Source organism: Lissotriton vulgaris, unplaced genomic scaffold (genome assembly GCF_964263255.1).
Source record: "Lissotriton vulgaris unplaced genomic scaffold, aLisVul1.2 SCAFFOLD_2543, whole genome shotgun sequence".
Classification (NCBI taxonomy): Eukaryota; Metazoa; Chordata; class Amphibia; order Caudata; family Salamandridae; genus Lissotriton; species Lissotriton vulgaris.
In genome coordinates this window covers 237,117-259,747 of record NW_028245800.1, presented here as the reverse complement: position 1 = coordinate 259,747, position 22,631 = coordinate 237,117, and the positions used below count along the sequence as shown (strand labels likewise).

The following is a 22,631-nucleotide window of genomic DNA, read 5'->3' as shown; positions in this document are numbered from 1 at the left end:
ACTGACAACAGCTGGCCACTCAGCATTACGTCGAAAATTAGACCATATTACGCTATTTACACTGTACAGTATTAAGTGAATAGTTTGAATGGAACCTGTGTCTACAGTCATGAAAATCATGCAACTTAGTTTCATTCTGTCTTGAAACACCAAAGCACAATGTTAGAAACGGAATTATCCATGAAGACTATTCATGACCAGTGCATCAAGTTTTTGTCAGAGGTCCTCCATAAACCATAACACATATAAAATTGCTTCCAAATCAAGACATAATAACAAGTAATTTTATTCTTGGTTATAATCATAAACTTTTAATTTATGACATTGCATGTAGTTGGTGAGCTATTCATTTTATATAGTTGCATTATCCTTAGTAATGATTCTACACCATGAGCTTGCACGATATTACTCTTGAGCCCTTCTATGCCTGTCTGTCTTTTTTTCATGTGGACCTCATTGGAGTTCCAAATCATGAATACAATAAATACTGAATTGAATCTAATTTAAGTACAATTTTAATGTGTGTGCTATAATGGTCAGATTGTCTTAATCATCTACTTGTTTCAAGGAAAAATTCCCTCAGAACAATCATTGTAAATACTATTCTTTTTAAGCTGAATGTATCCTAAAATATTGACATCTAAACAAGGGAGTTTAACTTTCCAAATTAACAGAAGAGCAAATGAATCATTTCACTAACAATCTAAACATTTTTCAATAACTTACTTATGCAAAATGCTTGAGATTACGGGTAATTGAGATTTTATATAGTTTAGAATCCTATTCTAGTAACACAACCACAGTATGAACCGACAGAATGTGAGTGGTTGTTGTTCACAAAACATGCCAGTTTTTGCCCCACTTTGTTTGTCTGACTTGGGTCCTCACATACAAAATGGATGCAGGAATGTTATGAATTTCTGAATTGAGAATAATTTCCACAAAATAAATTAAATTATGTGATTTTCTAATGCATGTTTAAAGCTGATATCTGGCTGGTGGGTCATGACCATTCTGAAAAATACCACATGCATTAGGATATTTAGGAGCACACTGACTTTTCAGATCAGAAGTAATCAGGTTAGAATGACTGAGGTCAAAGGGATAAGATTTGCTATCGGGGTAGGTTCAGATAGGGTAAATATATAATTAGTTGTGTTTCAGAACAGTTTAACATAAGCAGCATCCAACATCCAAGGTGGATTGTTTTTAGGGAGTGAGAGATTCATGGCTGGAAGTGAGGAGTGAAGATTGGGAACAAGACGAAAATTGTTGGCACACCCACAGATGGATGACAGAAGAACCTGAATGTGGCGATGATGACATAAGAGAGGTTAGTATGAATAGCAGTGGACCAGGACTTGGCGGGACAACAGTGAACAGTGTTAGTGCCCGTCTGATATTGATCCCCTTGGTAAATTGTCACTTACGACATTTCCAATCTAGATCTGAGGCCTTTCATCATGTTAATGCCCTAATGAAGTTCAATGCAACAGATTCTCCCACAAAACAGTGATGTGGTGTACTAGATTGTTTGGGTTTATTATTATGTATTTACTTTGGTCAAGGTAAACCATATAAAAGATGTAAAGAAACACATACATTTATCTCTAAAGAAATTAAACAAATCTGCTCAGCAATATTATTGATAAGACTGAGACTTTAGGTAATCATTTACATTAGATTTAGAGGCATTGAATATGAATACTCGATAGCACATCATGCTTGTTATCTGAAATAGAACCATGACTGAATTAAATTCAAATAGACCAAAAGCAAAATATAATGGATCAAAAGTCAGACCATCTTAGCAAAATAGGTATGATGCAGATTGTAGCCTTACCTTTCATTAATTGCACCAGTGGTGAATTGCGTGTGTGTGTGTAGGCATGTGGTGCAGAAAGGCAGTGAAGTACTGTACAAGGTACCAGGCAAACACAGTGTTGTGATACGATTGCATGGGTAGCTGGCTTGTAGGAGTGAAAGGGAAGTGAACTGCAAATGCAGCATAATGTAGTATTTTTTGCAGAGGTGTGTCTTCATCTGTTTCCTCAATTGGAGCAGAATTGAACAATCCTGAAAAATACGGGGGAGGGGCGCTGGTACAGATCCAGGGTGCAAAAACAGAGAGATACCTTTACCTTGGTTTATTTCTCTTTTGAGCATCTTCTTTTTTGAATCACTATCCAAATGAATTTAACATTCAAAGTGGTCTTATTTTCAAATGTAACTTTTTGTAAGCGCTAAATTGTCACAATGGGCTCACATAACTAGAAAAACAAGATTTATATGCTTTCATCAGCTGTGTTTCCCCCAAAATTAGATTGAAAACCTGAACCTGGTCAGATTTTTAGAGCTCAGTCTGCAGCTGGCAGTTTATACTCATGCTATGAATGATCAGAACTACCAGATACATTTAAGCATATGCGTTACTTGACCAATCACCATCAAACTTCCAAATATGAGGCATTGTGAAAAGAAAAAATATTGTTATCCATATTGCTTGAGGTACAGACAAGTGACAAATGGCTGAAAAGGCTCTAAAATGGTGGCTACGTCGGAAGTGTACCTCGCCAGTTTTTCTCACTTACGCCACCATACAACACTCTAATCAGCCTGTCAAATGTGCTGAAGGTCAGTGCCAAAAACGTCTTTGAAAAAGACTGCGCTGCATATATCCTGACACGTGACAGAGGAATGAGCTGTCACACCAAGAAGGCACCAGAAATCTTAAAATGGCAGACGCTCCTCAAACGCCGCAGCCGAAGTGGAAATGAATGTATTTAGCGGAAGCGGCTCACCCTGCACCTCCGCGATATCATTTCCAGGCGCCGTCGACAATCCACCACCGATAACCACGGTCCAGAGGACCGGACAGCTAAGGAGGAACCTGGAGCGGCTCCCGTCTGGTCGCGCTCGGATGGAGCTTCCCCGATCCGCGGCCATCCTCCTCGGCGCCGTAACCACGCCCCCCCACCATCAAACTTCCATATGAATGACAATTGCCCTTTTCCACAGACCTAAATCTTTGAAATACAATATATGATCCTCATAGAATTAATTTGACTGTTGAGAAGCAATATGCCAAACACATGTCCAGTGATACAGAAAATGCCTAACAGTATCAACGTGTCTGAGTCAAACTCCTTCCTACCACAACTCTGACTAGAGCTTGTCAATATGAGTTTTCAAAGATCACTGAAACCAGTCGGTTCCTTTCTATGGACTCCACTAATCACTTGGATTGTATTCCTGGCCATCTCTTATGTACATTTTCTGGAACTCCTCACCATTCTCTGTCTTGTAAAGAGCCTTGAACAAGCCAGGCGGTATAACTGGTACCGAATAAAGCAAATAAATAAATGGATAAATACATTCACAAAGTAAATGATCAAAATAGGATAATTGAGAAATATTGAACACTTTGGTATTTGTATAAGGGCCCTGGAATACAACATATCAATGTGGAAGCATGATTTATTCCTTACGTTGAAGGTGTAGATTTTCTCAAATCCCCCCTAAATTTCACTAGTGCCCCTACTACCCCAAATATATGAATGCAAAGATGATCAAACTGCCATCAGTGTAGCATAGGTGCCCAAGGATTTCATCTTCACCCCAATCCTTACTGATTCACTTTATCAAAGGAAGTGGAAGCGTCTATAAATACATAGGCCCTGATTATGGGTTGGGCGGTACTGGGGTAATGGTTAAATCGCATGCAATCTTACTGCTACCATGTGTTAAATCCAGCCCTGTACCTTCCAATGAGGAGTTAAACCTGGTTGAATAGGGCCTTACTATGTGGAACCAATGTTTCTGATCGTAAAAGTATACCGAATTCTCAATACCCTCGGGTTTAACGCATGCATTTACAATCTGCTATGAACAGGTGGTCAATGTATGTGGGCACCGCTGGGTGGATTGGAAGGTGAGGGAGGTGTGAGTCAGTAAAAAAAAAAAGCATTCTATTCTCCACCTGTCAGAAAAAGGGAAATGTGTCTTGGCTACTGCTGAAGCTAAAACCTCAAGCTATTTTTCTGGCTGTAAATTGGGTCTGGTTCTCACACACTCGGAAAAATCGGATGTGAAAACCCCTCCCAAATCAGAATCGGGTGGAATGAAATACCATGCAATGGTTTCACTGTGTCTGACTCGAAATCAAGGAAATAATAGGGAAGTTGGCCTGATGAAGTCACAGTATGTTAACGCAGTGGTGAACATGCTGTAAGAGCCTTCCGGAAGGAACCCAGCTGAGGAGAGCAAGTGTCTTTTCTTTCACCCCCATTCCTGTATATTTCTGCGAATGGATTTAGTGAGCTCTTTCAGCCAAAATCGACTTGTTATTTAGTAAAGCAAAGTCATGTAATAAAAAGGTCCTTATACAGTGCTTTGCTCTGTAGAATACTCTGTCCAACCGCCTAGTAGTCCAATACTTTGACAGGTTTCCTCAACATGTCATCATTTAATAACAGTGTTGAACCGTTCTGTATTTGCATAGCTACACATACGTATTCCAATTCCTAAAGTGCGCACATACATCTAGAAAGTGATACCTTTCTTTTCATTCATGTCTCAGTCAGAGGATTCTTCGCATGGTGGACAATCCACTTTAGTGGGCAAACCACATATTTTTCACTCTTTTGTTAAGAGGGAAACTATATTTTTTTCATGCTAAAACCGTTGTCTCTTTTCCCAATATGTTTGGTGTTTTCCCCTTTCTTTTTTGCCCCATAAAGGCTTTTATGCCACATGTTTTCCAAAAGGTGCAGGTCGTTCATAATTTGAATACCATCGGGGCCTAATTTATGAGGCCGTGCGTCACTTTTACGCTGCCGGTGCGTCACTTTTTGTGACGCATCGGCGGCGTAAAACATGCCTCCTGTTGCGCACTATTTACAGAGTGACGCATCTAAGCAGATGCGTCACTTTGTAAACCCCTGCGCTACATTATACCTGCGTCAGGTATAATGTATGCAGAGGGGACGTTCCCCCGCAAAAAGCCTGGTAATAGTGACGCAGTGAAATCTATGAGATTTCACTGCGTCACTTTTAGGACGCTGTTGCGTCAAAATCTTGCGCCTGCCTCACAGCAGGCATAAGACTGACACAAGCACTTTCACATGGGGCTTTCCCCATGAAAAAGGACGCATTGCTGGAGTTGCGTCACTTTTGTGACACACTCCAGCAATGCGTCACTTTTGCGCTTACAGATACATCAGAAATATTGACGTATCTGTAATTCCTTGCGCAATGATGCGTCATATTGTAAATATGACGCATCATTGGGGTCGCAAGGAGGTCGCAATGAAAAGTGACGCATCGCTGTTTTCTCGCAGCGATGCGTCACTTTTCATAAATGAGGCCCATGAGCAAACTGAACTGACCTTTGAGTTTATATCTTTATTTTAAAGATTCACATGTTTAGTGAAACCTTTTGTGTCTTCATAAACTACACAAGCTCGTTTTTACTTTTAATAGAGAAGCTATTTTAGTTTCACTCTGTTTCCGTGTGGGTTTTGTTGTGGTGAATATCTGTTGGCTGGAGTTGTTTTCCTTCAGATTTTGACACATTTCACTGCAAAGTATTCTATAAAATCAGCACCCTCTGGGATCATTAAAACTCACCTGGGATGACGTGACTGGATTTTTGGCTGTGTGCAAGTGATAAAAAGATGAGTTCTATGTTGTGCTTGAAAGCACCGGCAGAAGGAACCTTGATCTATTGGAGGATTTTCAATTTCCCTTGTGATCAATGCTGTTGTTGTGCTGAAGAATAAGAGAAGGAAGTGACATTTTCTATTCACGCCTTCCTCCAGGAGAAGCCTTTCTAAGTCTGAGAGAAGAATAACAATCTGACGAGGCATCTATTTCAATTCAGAGTCCTCAAAGAAATCTAAAAAAAAAAAGTTTAAAATATTCACACGATGGCAAGGCGTACCTAGTAATTTGATTGACAGCAATTAGCAGTCCGCAATTCTCGCACTTTGATACCGCCTGTCTTACTCCTGCCTCTGTACAGGCCAATGCGTTTGGGGGTTTCTTGCTTTGCTCTGACATTCCGCCTTCAGACCCTCTTCTCTCCAGTGTCAAACTAGATGCAGAGCAGACCTTGTTTGGCTCTTTTCTCCAATACTGATGCAGATGGCTTCGTCATTGCGGAATGTAGGACTGTATCTAACGCTTTTACTCTGTCTCCGATGCCAAAGTGACATCAAACCCTGCTCGCTGCAATCCTAAACTAGCACAGAGCTGGTCTTTCCTCTGACACCGCTGCAGAGACACATCCCGTTACTTGTTGTTGTCTGTAGAGCTGAGGTTTTTCATGGCTTTAACTCTGGCCCTGAACCTTTCTGTGTCTCTCAGAAGCTGGCGTGGTAAGTAAGCCTGTCACCATCAGGCCTAGACTTCACCTCAAACTTAGCCAGGGAAAAATGTCCCAAGAGTCCCCACAGTGAAGAAGGCCGCAACTGCAACAGGCAAAGGGGCCATGGTGGGATCATGGCAGCCCATCCTGCCTGAAAGCGGTCCCTGTGCCTGAAGTCTACCTGGGAAATGCTAGAACGGTCTTGAGCTCAAATGTCCACGGACTCGATAATTCTCGCTTCGGTGCCTGACCTAATCAGGGGTTCACACTCTGCAACTCTGGGCATTAAGCTTGCTTAATCTCCACAACGGCCCCCCGCGGCGGGATGCCTGGCTTTCACCTTGGGGATGCCCTGTAGGGGCTATCTCACAGGGAAAAGCCAGGACGGGTTCCCAAGGCAAGCACCTAGAAACCCCTGGGTGATAAGCGCTATATAAATCCAATATACAATACAATACAACGGCCACATGACTAATCCGGCCGTGGGTTTCACCAGTTTAGCAGCTGGCATTCGTCATATTTTGCCTCTTGCAGCCAGTGCTTGATTTGAGCCAGCAGTTCCCTGTGACTTTTCCCGTGAGCAAAAGAAGACAAAGAAAAAGGGAAAGAAGAAGAAAGAGAAAGACAGAAAACAGTCACAAAGGGACAAGCCAGGAACCCTGAAAGAGCGAGATAAAGGTATAGGGGATGTCTGGTAGTGAATTAAAGAGGCATAAAGTGGAATCCATACGACACAGCCTAGGTATTCACTGCACTGACATGTAATAGGCTTCCGAGCCCATTCTTTTAAAAATTAGGCACTGCTAACACTGCTGCTGCTCTCTTGTTCGTCCTTTAAATGAAGAGCTTTTATTGCATGGCCTAAACTAGCTCTGAAGCTGGATTTATTTAGGTCTCCCACATGTCAAATTGGCTATAAAGCCTCTTCTCTGCAATGATAAGCTGTCTGCAGAGCTGGTCTTCTTCATGTCTTTACTTCGACACTGTTGCAGATGCTGATAACTCTGCCTTTTTCAAACTTCAGAGCTCGCCTGTTCTCGGACAGTCTGGCTGTAGACTCTGCTCTCCGCCACATTGCACTAGCACAGAGGTGTTTTTCAAAGATCTTTGATCTGAAACTGCAGTATATAGTGATTTCCTTATTAGTTTTTGACTACAGGGCCTTGGATTTTTTTTATCTCTCCTCTCGTACTCTCACTGTGGAATAAAAAGCACAAGCACCCTGTTCTTTAAAGAAGCATTAGACATTGATTGAATGCAGTTTGTCTATAGGTATAAATGTCACAAATGTGGAAATAATTCAAGACTTGAAGTAAGTGACTTTTGAGAGAGTAGATCCCTGGGAAAATTTGCTGCTGCAAAGGCACCTGACACAGATGGGGTCCCAATTGACACATTTAAATCGTGTATTAATCTATGGGCGCCTATACTGACGCAAGTATGCAATGTGGCAGCTAGAGGTTATCAGCCTGATTCATCAAAGAGACGTTTTGCGAGTCTATAATAGCTATTCATAAGGAATGGCTATTACAGGCTCGCAAAACGGGATTCATGTAGGAATTGCAAAAAAAAAATGCGATTCCTACATATTCCTTATTTGCTATTAGCAAATTGCTAATCGCAAATAAGGAATAACTCTCCTTTCATTCCTATGGGCCAAAAGGCCCATAGGAATGAATGTGGAGTATTCCTTATTTGCGATTAGCAATTTGCTAATCGCAAATAAGATAGCGATTTAAAGGGTGCCAGGGGTGTCCAAAGGACACCCTGTAGCACCCCTTTAATGCAAATTTAAACAGGTGTTTGCCACACACATGTCCAAAGGACATGTGTGTGTCCAACATGCAACTTAGAAAAATGCTTTTAAAAGCATTTTTCTGAGTTTTCGCTATTTACCACGAGGTTTGACCTCGCGGTAAATAGCGGGCCGAAATTGCAAATTCGCTATTTAAAAATGGATGATGAATTGCATTTAAGGAATCTCAAATAGAGATTCCTTAAATGTAATTCTTCGCAAAATAGCGAAATCGCTATTACCGATTTTTGCATTTGGGATGATGAATCCCAAATGCAAAAATCGCACTCGCAAAGGGCCAGATTCTCAGAATCTGGCCCTTTGCGAGCACAATTCAGCTTGATGAATCAGGCTGTATGTGTCCACATCCTGAACCGAAAGCATTATAATCCCTATTTTTTTTTAATGAACAGGTGGACACAAGGTGCTATTGTCCAATATCAATACTTGATTCCTCTGTCAAGTTAATGAGTAGAGTCCTACTGGAAAGGTTGGAATCATGGGTGATAGACAATCAGATATTAACAGATGCACAATATGGCTTGAGAAGGGATGTGGGCACCATAGGACAATGTATCCAACTCCATCTTCTCACCAGCAAATACACCCTGGTAAAAGAGGGTCACATCTAGTTATGCTTTGCTGATTTGAGCATCACATCTGATCTGGTAAATCACGCCTAAGCTGTGGCAGACACTGGTTAAGATGGGGACCCCCATTGAATTTGTGAACTTTTTGTCACAGTTATATGCACATAGGTGTGCTAGGGGTCAAAGGGAGCAGTCACACCACAGTTTAAAATACCCAGAGGAGTTCGGCAAGGCTGCATCCTTGTTCCCCTGTTCTTCTCATTTGTAGATGAATTTGTTCAAAAAATGAATGTGGTCGCCAGTAGGTAGTTATAGTTAGGGCCATGTTTCAACAGGAAAAGCATTGTTTGAATTGTCAATAGCTTTGGGGCTGTTAGATGAATCTTCCTGAAATGTTCCCAAGCAAGTGTCATAGTGAGTCTTATTGTGCATGGAAAGACTTGGGGTGATCTGTCGAGTGCAGAGAAAAAGTGGTGCCAAAAAAGTACCTGTGAAAGTAGTAACAAAGAATCTACATATTGAATTTTGTGTAGCAGAATTGAGAAACAGAGAGAACATTTGCATATCACACAAAGAATGGATGGAAACACAGGTAAAAGAGGAAGTCTTAAATTAAGTTTGTTTGCATAATGATCCACAGAGGAGAGCATTTAAAATAAATTGTAGATAGAAAACTTCATGCTAAATAATCGGTTAGTGATTAAATTATTATTTAAGATGATAAAGTAATGACGAGTAATTCTACCACGTGAATAAAGGTGCCAATTATTGGATATTTGTCATGAGGGTCATTTGGGCATTTTCAAAACAAAAACCAGAATGAAGAGCATATATTGGTGATCAGAGAATGCATAGATTGTGACAACTCAAAGAAAGAGCAAATCACATTTGTCATATTAGAAGTACCAATATCCCTTTGGAAGAGACTGGGTATAGATGCAACTGTACCAGTTTTGGATAAATACATTGACACAAATACCTTATTGTTGTGTTAGATCATTTTTCTTTGTGGTCTGAAATCAAATTAGTCCATAAAGCAGACTCTGAGATGGTTGTTAGTTTTTTTGGATAAGAAATGTATAAGAGAAGGATTCTTCAACTATGTGATTAGTGATAAAGATACACACTTCATGACTGACATTTTCCAAAGATACCTAAAGATAAATGGAATTATTATTTGACTAGTTCAATTAATCATCCAGAATGTAAAGGTGCACTGGAAAGTTTTAATTGAGTAATCAAAGGTATTATACAACTGGTAAAATGCTTTTACTATGTGTTGGGAAAAGGAGATTATGTATATGTTACAGTCATTTGAAACACTCCAAGTGGTATAACTTATCACAGTCTGTTTTGAGATAATGAAGTGTAGAACCCCATTTCCAAAGATAAATTTGGTTTGGTGTCCAAGTCAAAAAAAGTGGAGTGGTTGGCAGAACTTCTGAGAAAAAACATTAAACATGCCCAATTTGCATGCAAAAGTAGGAAAAAATAATTCCAAAAATGTACAGATTAAAATTGGCAATCTAGTTAGAGTAAGACAGGAAGGTATGATAAAGAAAGGTGATTTCAATCAACCAATCAATCAATCAATCAATAAGTAGATTAGTAAAGCATTTCTTGTCACCAGTGAAGGTATACAGACGTTGGCAGGGTCAAGTTGATTAGACGGAAAGCCAAGTCTTCATGGACTTTTGGAACTCTGGACAGGATGGGGAGGTTCGTGGATGAAAGGGTTGCACATTTTATGTCTTCGCTGCTAGTTAGGAGAAGGATCAACCCCCACATCTGCTACGTTGGATATGGGGGGTGAGGGTTACTGAAAAAGATACAGAGCAGAGGTATCTGGTGGGTCCACAGTTGTGTGGGGCCTTGTATGCATGGGTCAGGAGCTTGAACTGGCAACTTTTCTAACCAGGGAGCCAGTAAAGATCCGTGAAGTAGGGGGTGATGTGGGTTCCTCTAGGGAGATCCAGAACGAGTCTGGGAGGGGCATTCTCTATGGTCTGTAGTCATCGTCGGAAGTGAGCTGCAATCCCTGCAGAGAGAGTGCTGCCATAGTCCAGCCGGCTGGAGATGAGGGCCTGGGTGATGGTGTGTCTTGAGCTTTGGGGTAGCCATTTGAATATCTTCTGAAGCATGCAGATGATGAAGAAGCAGGAGGAGATGGAGTTGACCTGAGTCATCATGGTCAGCTTGATGTCCAGAATAATACCTAGGTTACTAGCATGGTCAGTGGGAGTAGAAGTAGGTAGGAGTTCGGAAGGCCAACAGGATGCATCCCATGGTGAGCCTTTGTTTCCACAGATCAGTACCTCTGTCCATGTTGAGCATCAGGCAGTTCTCTATCATACAATTGGTGATATCTGTCATGCAGTTGTGGAACCATCCTTGGTGTTGGTGGTGTATTTGGGGAGGATACTTTGTGTGTCATCAGTGTACAATATGATGTTGAGTCCATAGGTTTTGGCAATGCTGGTCAGAGGTGTCATAGAAGTATTGAAGAATGTGGGGCTGAGCAAGGATCCTTGGGGAATTCCACAGATGATTTCCTTGGGTTCGGAGGTGAAGGGGGAAATGCATACTTTTTGCGTTCTGCCAGTGAGGAAAGGGGTGATCCATCTGAGTGTGGCTCCTTGGATGCCTATGTTGTGCAGCCATGTGAAGAGTGTGTGGAAGACTGTATTAAAAACAATAAGAGGTGTAAGAGGATCAGAGCCGCAGTTTCTCCTTAGTCAAGTAGGGCTTGGATATCATCGGTAGCTGTGATGAGTGATGTCTCAGTGCTGTGGTTGCTGTGGAATTCGAAATGAGAGGAGTCGTATAGGAAGTTAAGTTCCAAATGTGAGGAGAGTTGTTGATTGATGGAATTTTCAAATACTTTGTCCAGGAACGGGAGTAGGGAGATTAGCCGTTGGTTGTGAAGTACATTATGTGTAATTCTGGTTTTTTTTAGGAAAGGGAACGTCTGGCACTTTGGGCACTTATCATTATGTAGAAGAGGGGAGGGTAGTTATAACACTGTTACCAATAGATACCAAAGTAAAGATTAGTTTTTTGATGAGGATAATAATACGAATGATACAAATGTTTGCAGTAAACAATGTGAAATTATGCTAGATGAAAGTGGTGGAGTTATGTTTATATTGAGGCTTGTAAGCCAATGTGCATTCTGATTGGGTTTACATTGGGAGGTAACTTAGTATATCATAAGGGAAACAGGACAGTTGGGAAGAAAGTGACCTAACATTGGCATCCTCGGATGTGCCAAGGCTGTACTAAATAATGAAGAAGTTAAGTACAACCTGGTTCCTTTGAGTGTGTACTTAAGAATGATGTGAATAATAGCTGTTACTGTAGTTTCCCCCAACACCTTTCTATTAGACCCGTCAGCCTTTGTGTGGTCTACCCCAAACTTTTTGCTTTCCTCCTCCATTTTTCTGACCTCAATTCTGGTGGCCTTGGGACGCTGAGCACTTTACCACTGCTAACCAATGCTAAGGTGCATGTGCTGTCTCCTCTAAACATGGTAGAATTGGTTTATACCCGATTGGTCTACTTAATTTACTTATAAGTCACTAGTAAAGTGGTACAATTTGTACCCAGACCCTGTAAATAAAATTTTACGAGTGGGCCTGTAGCACTAAGTGTGCCACCCACTTAAGTAGCCCTTTAAACATGTCTCAGCCCTGCCATTGCAGAGACTGAGTTTGCAGTTTATACTGCCATTTAAAACTTGCACAATTATTATTTGCCAGGCCCAAACCTTCTGAACTAATATATAAGTCACCCCTATGTTAGGCCCTGGGGAGCCCAGAGGGCAGGGTGCAATTAAATTAAAAAGTAGGACCTACGTTTGAGTCTTACATGTACTGGTAGTAAAATAAACTCTTAACATTTGGCCTATCTCTCCCATAGAATAACATTGGTGTTGCCTATTACACTTTGTAAGCGTAATTTCCAAATGAGAAGAGACAACAAGTTCGTGTTTTGTGTTTCTGGAATTCTAAATGAAAATTCTAACTTATGGCAAAGTCAGATTTAACATTACAAATCAGAAAATGTCACTTTCAGAAAGTTCACATTTTCTTGCAATAGCCATTTGGTGCCTGCAGTTTGCCTGGGACACATGACTGGGTACAGTTTGCAGTTGGTATTTGTATATTTCTCCTAGGCAACCACACACAATGAGAGCTGAGGTGGGACTGGATGGGCCATCGGACACAGCCCCACTTATACTTGAATAGGTTGTGTCCTGACTTCACACAAAGGGCCTAACAATTTTATTGTGACTTCAGCCAGCTTGGAGCCAGGGCAAGGGAGGAAGAGAATTCCATGTACTTCAAAGACACTGTCTAGAAGCTTCTTTCACCCTTCTGAAACCAGGGCACCTGGGTATAAAAGAAAGACCTCACACAGCACCACTTCAGTACACTTCTGGACGTGTGGATACTCTGCCAAGAAGAATCACTGCTGTGCTACTAAAGAACTGCCACTCTGCTGGATTCTGCTTTGCAGTGCTGGCCTGATGCTGGCTGCCCTCTTGCCCGGGTGAGAAGGACTGGACCTGCATCTTTCGAACCCAGAGTGACTCCAAGGGCCAGTTGGCTGGCCTCCTTATCTGAAGCCTCAGGGACATACCAGGCTTCTAACAACCCAGCATCAGAAATTGGACTCTTGTCATCTGTGAGCCTACCCTGCTAAGCGATACCATCCTAGTCCAGGACCTTTGAAAGTGGGCTTAAGGTGCATTTCCAGCCTCTGTGGATCCAGCGGAACCAACACATCTCCACACTGCGTGGATTGGACCTGTTGCAAAGGCCGGCATTGCTGCGGCTGCCCATATTGCCTTCAGAACCACCGCTGCATGACGCATCCTCAGCTCAGGCCCTCACATCCCTCATCAATGGCAGCAAATACAACAATGCTGGACTCCGCATCCCAGCCTCATGGCCCTTCAGAACCCACGTATCACCCCGACTGAGCACCACATCCCTGGTGAGAGACTTCACATCGCAAGATCCATTGACGGGAATTTTTTGAATTCTACACAACGGGCCCTCACATTGCATCGTCACTATGCGTCTTGGAATTAAAGCATCACCTCTGCTGTGCAATGCATCTTCAATGCAGATCCATGCAGCACTCTGCAAACCAGGATTCAAGGTTCATTAATTCAGTGAACCTAACTGGGTCCCTGTAGCCAGCCCCCTTTCCATCGAGGTCGGCCTAAACTTTTGACTTTGTCCTGGTCTGGTGCAACCAGACATCCACAATTGACACTTTTCACTGCTTGGCACTATTTTTACTAAAAACATTACATTCAATTACTATTCCTAGAAATTAAATTTTTGTTGTTTTGACCTTATTTTATTTACAAAAATGTATTTGCTAACCCTCTTGTGGTCTCCTTTTCCGGTGTGTTCTCAATGTGTTTATGTTTAAAATACTTTACACATTGCCTCTAAGTTAAGCCTTACTGCTCTGTGCAAAGCTACCAGGGGGTAAATACAGGTTAATTTGTTGTTTGATTGTGTCCTACCCTGACAAGAATTGTGGTTGCTTTTTGACCTGGGCTCACACCCCAGTCAACCAAAACCCCAATTTCTTACATTTTCCCTAATAGGTCATATTAGTGGAAGGTGTTTAGAACGTACACAGCTTAATTAAAAATCACACTGGACATTAGAAAACAATGCTTCACACATCTGTCTGTTGGACCAGAAGCTGATTTTGTTTTTGAATTACAAATTAATTTCTTTCAAGTTTCTCCTAGGTTCAATAAATGTCACCCTATGTGTCTTTGGATTTATGCATACAAAAGAGCCAGATGGGTGCTCCATATATTGGAAGCTGTGTCATATTGGTGATATAACCTTAAATCTGTCGCTTTAAGGATACTATTTATATCAATTATAAAACCTAGGTGCATATTATCAAGGGGGTTTATCTCCGCTTTTTTGGCTTTAAAAGCCAAGAAAGCGGAGATAAAATTATCTCCCTATCACCTAGCTGTCGCTAACACCAGTTAGCGACAGCTAGTAGGAGATAGCGACCATCTTGGGCCCCGCTTTGCATGTCAGTGATATTTATCACTAATGACATGCAAAGTGGGCGTGCCAAGATGTTAGCGACTGGAAACAGTCGCTAACATCGCTATCTCCTATTACCAACTTTTGGAGATATTCGCGCTAAGTGCAAATATCTCCAAAAGCTAACACCTGCCCTGAGCAGTTCTTAGCCATGTTATCCAATGGGAGGTGGATAACATGGCTAAGAGCATTTGCACGGTACTGCATGAATATCGCTGACTTTTCAGCGATATTCATTCATTTCGGCCGATTTTTATCGCTTAGGAGATAAACCTTGATAATATCAAGGCTCCTAAGCAATAAAAATTGTCGCTACACGGCGCGAAAATTATTGTCGCTAAGCTAACCTAGCGATAATTATCGCTAGTTGTTGGTAATATGCCCCCTAATTACTGCATTACACAAAATGGGAGAAGATTTTTTCTCCTGAGTCCAGCATGATAATTGATTATCAAATATCATTCCAAAATAGGGATAGTCAGTAGCTGTATATAGACATGTTTCACTTATGGATCAATATGCTTTGAAAATTATATTTTGAAAAGTCATCACCTTTTAACGTCTATTTTTATGTTATTAGTTTGTTATCAACTTGCAAGTACAGGATGTTAAGAGTGTGTTGCAGACCCTTGGAGGTTTGATCAAAGATGAATAAATCATCTCCATATTATAACGCTCAGGTATGCTTAGAACCTAAATATAAAGGATCTAGTGGCGTGAGAACGATTGTATGTTCAAAGGCACTAAGAAATATATTGAACAAATAGGGTGGCAAATCACTCCCATGGTGAAATCCTGTTAGTAGAAAATCTGATTTAATTGTTCATTGTTTTTTATCAGAGGAAACAGGTCAACTTCTCAGAGGTGAGAGCTGGAGTGAAATAAACCAAGATTTTGAGATGCTGTAAAAGACAGTCTACCTGTTAAAGTCTTTGGCAAATTTACAAAGGTGCTGCCCAGACGTGGTTTACCTGTTGACATTGCCGAAACAGTCTGTAAGACAAAGGGTTGGTGTAGACACTTCTTAAATAACACACTGTTATTGCACCCTCCCAGTTCTTTGGGATATTACAAATTTCCCAAAAATAAATTATTGAATGATGTTAGAAATGGAATTGAGCAAAACTCTTCAAAAGATTGCTAGTTTAACTACTGGGATCCAGAACATTGGAAGCTTGTGTTCCTTAATGATACTAGGTGTATTCAATGCTGAGAACACTAAACATTTCTATGGCCATAAGACAAATTAAGTGAGGTAATTTGAGAGTCATCTTTGCAGAAGTCAGGAACATATGAGAATTACGAGTCAAGCCTCCCATTCTCAGAGTAAATCGCAAGATCTCAAGATTTTCTTTGCTTTATATCCAGGTAAAATTTAGATGAGGTTCGAACTGGAATCTTTCAGGCTAAATTAATTACAGTCAGTGCTTGGTTTTGCCTGGCTCCCTATTGCTTAACTTGCGTCAGGCCATTGCTTCTTCCAAGCAACTCTAGCTTTCATGGAAGACTTTTCTTTTTTCTTTTGCATCGTCTCAGCAAGTGTCATATTTTGCTATCTGGATATTTGATTTTGCTTAAAATCAAAGAGATTCCTTGGGCAATTTTTACTTTTTCCAGCTGTTCAGAGCCTTATTCAGACGTGTTGTGGTATAAGCTTCATTTGTTCACTTTTCTTTTTGATTTTAGGGTTCCCTACAGATGAGAGGCCTATTGCTTTCTGTTTCTTTTTTCATGTGCAGATCATGCTTTGGTACAATTTCATAAGCATGTTCTGAAGGTGCGTTGCTTACTTAAAACGTTAAGAGCCCCCATTAGTGATTTAATTCTACCCAATATTGCTTGAGACATGCAAGAGTTCTAATGCAATTTAGGGCAAAATGTGCAACCAGCTATATGCCACATTTCATTTGATTGATTGCTTCCTACTCATACATTACTTGTCTACTTATTACTGTAAAGTTGGACCTATTTTCAAATGTTTCATCTCCTTTTTGAATAATACAACATACCAAGTCTAGCCCAGACGTTTTCTAAGGGAAACTGTTCACTTTACCTTTTGGCAGTATCCCATAGGTACATTTATGTGGCCAACTTGTCTCCTAAATACAAACTCTACCACAGTGGACAATAGTACACTAACACATTTAGTAGATGCAGGACTACCTGTATTCCTTTGTCTCTCCAAAGTTTTGATTCAATAAGGAGTAGGCAGATGAAGTTTACTCTTGATTTAGTATAAACTTTCCAGGTGTACATCATCCCCACGTATGGAAGAGAGCTTAGTGAATAGTGCCCAGTGACCTTGAAAGCTGTCTTCTAAGCACAGACAGCCCTCTCTAAGACTGATCAATGACCCTAATCATTATATTATATCTGCGTAAATCCCTCTCCAGCACACTATGCAGTGTCAATGTAATCACTATACCCACCCCCTTTCCTCTGCTGCATCCACCTTCCCTCTTCCTCTAGTAAAGAAGTCGAGACTAATATATGGTTCAAATAGGACTACATTGAATGCTTATTGTATGTTGATATTTAAATTGTAAGATTTAATCACAAAAGCCAGGATGTCACGTTTTATGTATCATAGGACTTCGATGAGTTGGAAAATGTTACTATGAATTGTGGGTTCTAGATCTAAATGAGACTCTAGATTGTCAACATAACTGTGTGTAACTAATTATATTCCTCATTTGGATAAAGAGATTTGACTGTAATCATGAATTCTATATTTGTCCATAAATCGCCATATTTGGAAAGTGCCTTCTCCAAATGTTCCCCAAATTCCTAAATGATGTCACATGGCCTATCAGACTCATTTTCATGAGCACCACCGGACCATGACCAGATACATGCATTTGGATAGTCACAATTAGCATATATTTTTTGGGTTAAGGCTTTCCTTTGGTCAAAGTGAGATAATTCATCTCACATTTTGATTTGAATTCTTGTCAAAATCTTTTCAGTTTCTACCTTTAATGGAGCTAATATTTGAGCTCAAGCTCAGTGACACTTGGCATGAACTGTAAAAAAGGAGTCCCCAAGGGGGAGAGAGAGAGCGAGAGCAGGAAATGCACAGAGGAAAACAAAGAAACTGAGATTAGCAGGATTTCTGAAAATATCTCCAAACCACCAGTCCACTGGGAGAACAAAACAAGATAATGTTATCAAGCGTGTTCTGCTGTTACTGTTATAAGTTGGACGAATACGTAGTGAAATATATTTTTTCTGATAGCAGGTTTCTGTGTTCTTCTCCTCCTTAGATAATTGTGACGAGCCTCTTGCCGCCTCCTTGCCACCAACTGCTTTTGACAGCTCCTCAAAGTTTTTTGGCTCACACAGCCCAAGCTCTGCAAAGCTCAACCGAAGAGAAGGTAAGATACTTGTTTTGAAATGTCTGTCATTTTTCTATGGAGTTTTGATAAATATTTTATCCATTTAGAATTGAATCTTTGCCTAAGGAAAAATGGATCTTGTCAACTACTTTGAGGGCTGTCAAGAGTTGTAATTTACTGTAAGAATTTAGAAAAGACCCTCTGATTTTACACAACAATTGACTTGAGTCTATTGATGTTCTACAGAGATTGCTAAGTAATAGTCAAAATCGTGGAACAATGAGAAGAAACTGGGGTTAAATTCACACTTGGATACTTGCATGGACTACATTCTTTCTATGGGCACTGTTGTTTCATTCTTTTATTTCTAGTTAATTTCGATGTCAAATGTTTGCTTCATCAAAATATTATGTCAATGTTAACGAGGGTACTGTTATCAACCTATATGCATTAAATTATTAAAAACAAATATACAAGACATGATGTATATGTAATCTCTTCATAGACTTACACCTCTGCAATTTGCAATTGTTTAAAACCCTAAGACAGTGCCACAAAAACAACATGGTATTAAGGTAATCTTTAAAGTGCTATGAGTTTGTGGACTTTCTTTTTACATCAAAGACGTCCTTCGAATGACAGTATCCCATAGGTACAACATGGCATATTTATCTATGGTTTTGCATCATTCTTGCACCACACAAGGGGACACATGGTGACATAAAACATAGAATGAGATTTATCAAGCAAGGAAAGTCCACCTTGTGTTGCCCTACCTGGAATGGTAAATCTGGAGTAATGCAAGCCATTACCTTGCGTTGCTCTGCCCTAGGGAAGTGTTCCATGGGTAGAGATTGGGTGTTCTCATGTATCCACCTTTGGATATTGGTGCGTTCCCGATGTGCCATGAGTAGTCGACCTGGCAATGCTATAAAGTGCTATGTCTTCCCAGTGGAGTCATAATGAGAAATGCCTTTATTTCTTCTCGTCTTTTCACTATATATGTGTGCTGAATTGTGCCGCACACATAGAAAGAGAAAACATCTCACGGGATTGTTTTTGTGCAGGAAGGTGTCCCTCCCTGCACGACAACAATCCTGCCTGCAACACCTGTGTTAGCACTAGGCAGCACATAATGCGCCAGCGCAAGGAGGGGACAGGAGGGCACGGTATAATGTTACATAATTATGACAATCACTAAAATATTGACAGATGTATCGTTTACACTATACTCGGCCAAGAAGTGTGTCATGAATGTAATGGCCATAAAGACCTATTAATGGATTTATGCAGTATCTGCATTAAATACACGTGTGCCTCGGAAAAAAGGGCCTTCACAAATGGGTAGGAATTCATATAGGCCTTGATACTATTTCCTCTTCAATATAACTGATGTAAAATGAAGATAGACCAGAAGACGAAATTATCAAAATCCAATGAGAAATTAGGTTGTCTAATTTAGGATTTTCTTGAAATAGTTTCACGACTGGTTAGAGTCATTTCATTCTTTCACTTTTTTAATTGGATGCATACCTAATTTAACACCTCTACTTCATATTCTATTTAAAGCTAATTGGGTTGCTGTCGCTCAAGTTGTGGTGAAAGACTTCTAAACTGTAATTTCTAGTGACCTTCCCTTCTCCTCCCTGTGTACCTATCTTCCCTCCACTGCAGTTTACTCGTTAGAAATGACCCTCTTAAAAGTACCTTAAGTAAACCTTTCGTTTGAAAGCTCTCATTAAGTTATGATACGTCACAAAGTGAATTTACATTGAAATTAAGATAATATAAGAGAATGGAAATGGTTCTAAAATTAACTTTTTCTTATTGTATGTAGGAACAGGCGGCTGGTCCCCCTTGGAATCGAACACCCAACAATGGCTCCAAATTGATCTTGGAGATAAAGTGGAAGTCACTGCAGTTGCCACACAAGGCAGATATGGCAGCTCGGACTGGGTAACCAGCTATGTAGTGATGTTCAGCGATACAGGGCACAATTGGAAGCAATATCGACAAGACAACATAATTTGGGTAAGTAAATAGATGCACAAGGAAGTTATGGACTACCATTGACTGTTTTCACAATACCAGCAGCATAATGTCTTCTAAAAGAGAAAATTTCATTTTATTCTGAAGTCAAAAGTATCATTGCCTTGGGGTTATAGTAGAATGTACCAGTGAAACAGTGTTACGTTGTATTATGGACTACTTTTCCTACAAAGTGCATTTTCTAAAATAGAGTTTTAGATATTAAACATCGCTATTTAGAGAGCTTCACATTAACAAGCAATATTGCATGAAGCGAACATAAGAAAGTAATTCATGTATTATCTCATAGAAGATACATATTTGAAGGCAATTTAGAACAAAATATTTGTAATCAATGGAAAATACAAATAAAATGCCTGTGATTCATGCTGACTATGGGTCTGAATTGTGGTTTGACACACTTTACCGTCTCTCAGGGTAGACATTGCACCGCCATTCAAACGGAGTGCCCTCCATTAAATGTAGGGATGGCCGCAGGCCTTTCAGTCATCTCTGTATGTTGGAACGTTTGCCTAGAGACCTAATCCTAAAACAGTGGGTAACATATTTCTTGACCTGCACTGGCCTTGGCTGAAAGATTAGTTGCTATAGCTTGGGAAGTCACAAGAGGTTCTGTGTAAACTAGGTGGAGGACAGACGTGATCTACTGGGCAATAGCTGAATAGGAAGCATTACAGATGGTTAGAAGCGGAATAGACAACATATAGCTGCTTTGTGGAAGGAAGTGGCACAGGTCTGTTTTTCTACTTGGTACAGGGGATGGAGCAAGGCTCAGACTCTGGAAGAAGGCTCAGATCTCAACCCAAGTTAAGGGACTTATAATATGGGGGAATGAGGAAGGAACCTGAATTTACTGTAGCTCTTATAACTATGTTTTCTGTGACGTGACCTCCTGGCCACTCTAAGATACGTTATCATCATTATTATTTGGCCTATGTTATGTCCAGAATCAGCTCTTTTGGTTATCATTAATGAGCTTTTCACTGTTATGTACTTTGCCCTATAATGCTTTATGGTTGCAGGTAGTCTGTAAAACTGCACCATCATGTTACAAAAATGATTACTGATGTGTCCTGTATATGTGTGAATGGTTTGGATTCATATTTATTTTATTAAACAAGTTAGAAAAGTCTCTGCACACTGTCATACCAGTTCCTTCAATGCACAAAACGTTTGGTGGATGGACAGTCATTCACCAAACATTTGCAAAGTTTTTGATTTTGAGACTCAAACTTCCAGAGTAGAAGTTAGTTTCTGAAACTCAAAAAACCTAATGGACCTGACACCCTGGGAGTTTCCCCCTAGAGTCCAGGGGCACTATATTTTTCTGTGTATCACTGTTTCAAGACAGTGTGGAAAATGAGGAATTGAAAAGCAAGACTATATACCATCCACACTTAATAGGGAAGACAGTGTAATGCCCTTTCTTTGACCTCACCTACTCCATCTAGCTGCCTGAGGAAGTATACCATCAATTAAGCCAATGGAGGCCCTGCCAAAGGAAATCTAGAGGCCTGCCTGTCTCAGCAGGAGGCAGGTGGACCCAGTGTTAGGTGGACAGTGTACTCCGTTGCATTTGCGATAGAGTTGCCTGCCCCTTTAAATCCTAAATCAGGCCCTATAAATGTGGTGATATTTTTCATAATTATGAATTGAAAATGTTGCATCATTGCAATATGTGGTTAAACAAATGAGAAATATTAATCGGTAATGATTATAAAATTGTTAAGAATGTCTGTGACAATCGCCTTAAACACAATACACATTAAATGCATTTAATTGCCCTACATGTAACCAGAAGTAATAACTCAAATCTCCCGGGAATAATTGCACTTTCCCAAATTCTCTCTAGATATAAACATATTAATTGTGTTAATATTATTAGATTTTGTCCTAAAAAATGCACATAAGGCATCTTGATTCTGATGCATAGTTTGAGTTAGAAATGGCAGCCCATAAGCTACTTAAAGCTACTGAGAGAAGAAAAGTCTTAAGATTCTAAGTAAATAGCTGTTTAAAGCTTTCCTAAAGGTACAGTGAGATTAAATGGCATATGATTGTAGTAGAAGGTTATTCCACAGTTTAAAGAGAGTGACCGCCTTGTCAACCATGTGTGATGCAAGGCTTGGTGAGGAAAAGCAAAGACCTAGAGCATAATCTCCTACAGCTGGAATGACTAACACAAACTGTCAAACTATGAAGATGTTTACAATTGAATTTTCCCAGATGCTCTGCTCTAAGGACTGCAACGTTTCATATTCTCTGCAGGCTGACTATGTTTACTTCAGGTAAGTAAGGTGGAGCCTTCTGCTTCAATCAAATTTTGACATGGTACACCGCCATGCTACCTTATAACGTAGATTTATTAGCAGGAAAAGTAGAATATTTCTGAGATAATTAAGA

At 40.3% G+C, this 22,631-nt stretch overlaps 1 protein-coding gene across 1 annotated transcript in view; it reads left to right on the top strand.

Moving 5' to 3' along the window:
* LOC147666290 (contactin-associated protein-like 5) overlaps positions 1 to 22,631 on the top strand; it is a gene marked incomplete at its 3' end in the record, with an annotated part of 279,156 nt that overhangs the window by 24,792 nt on the left and 231,733 nt on the right. Inside the window, exons 2-3 of the mRNA XM_086949155.1 lie at positions 18,108 to 18,218; positions 20,017 to 20,210. Of these exons, the coding sequence (XP_086805281.1) occupies positions 18,108 to 18,218; positions 20,017 to 20,210 (305 nt within the window). The remainder of the gene's footprint in view (positions 1 to 18,107; positions 18,219 to 20,016; positions 20,211 to 22,631) is intronic.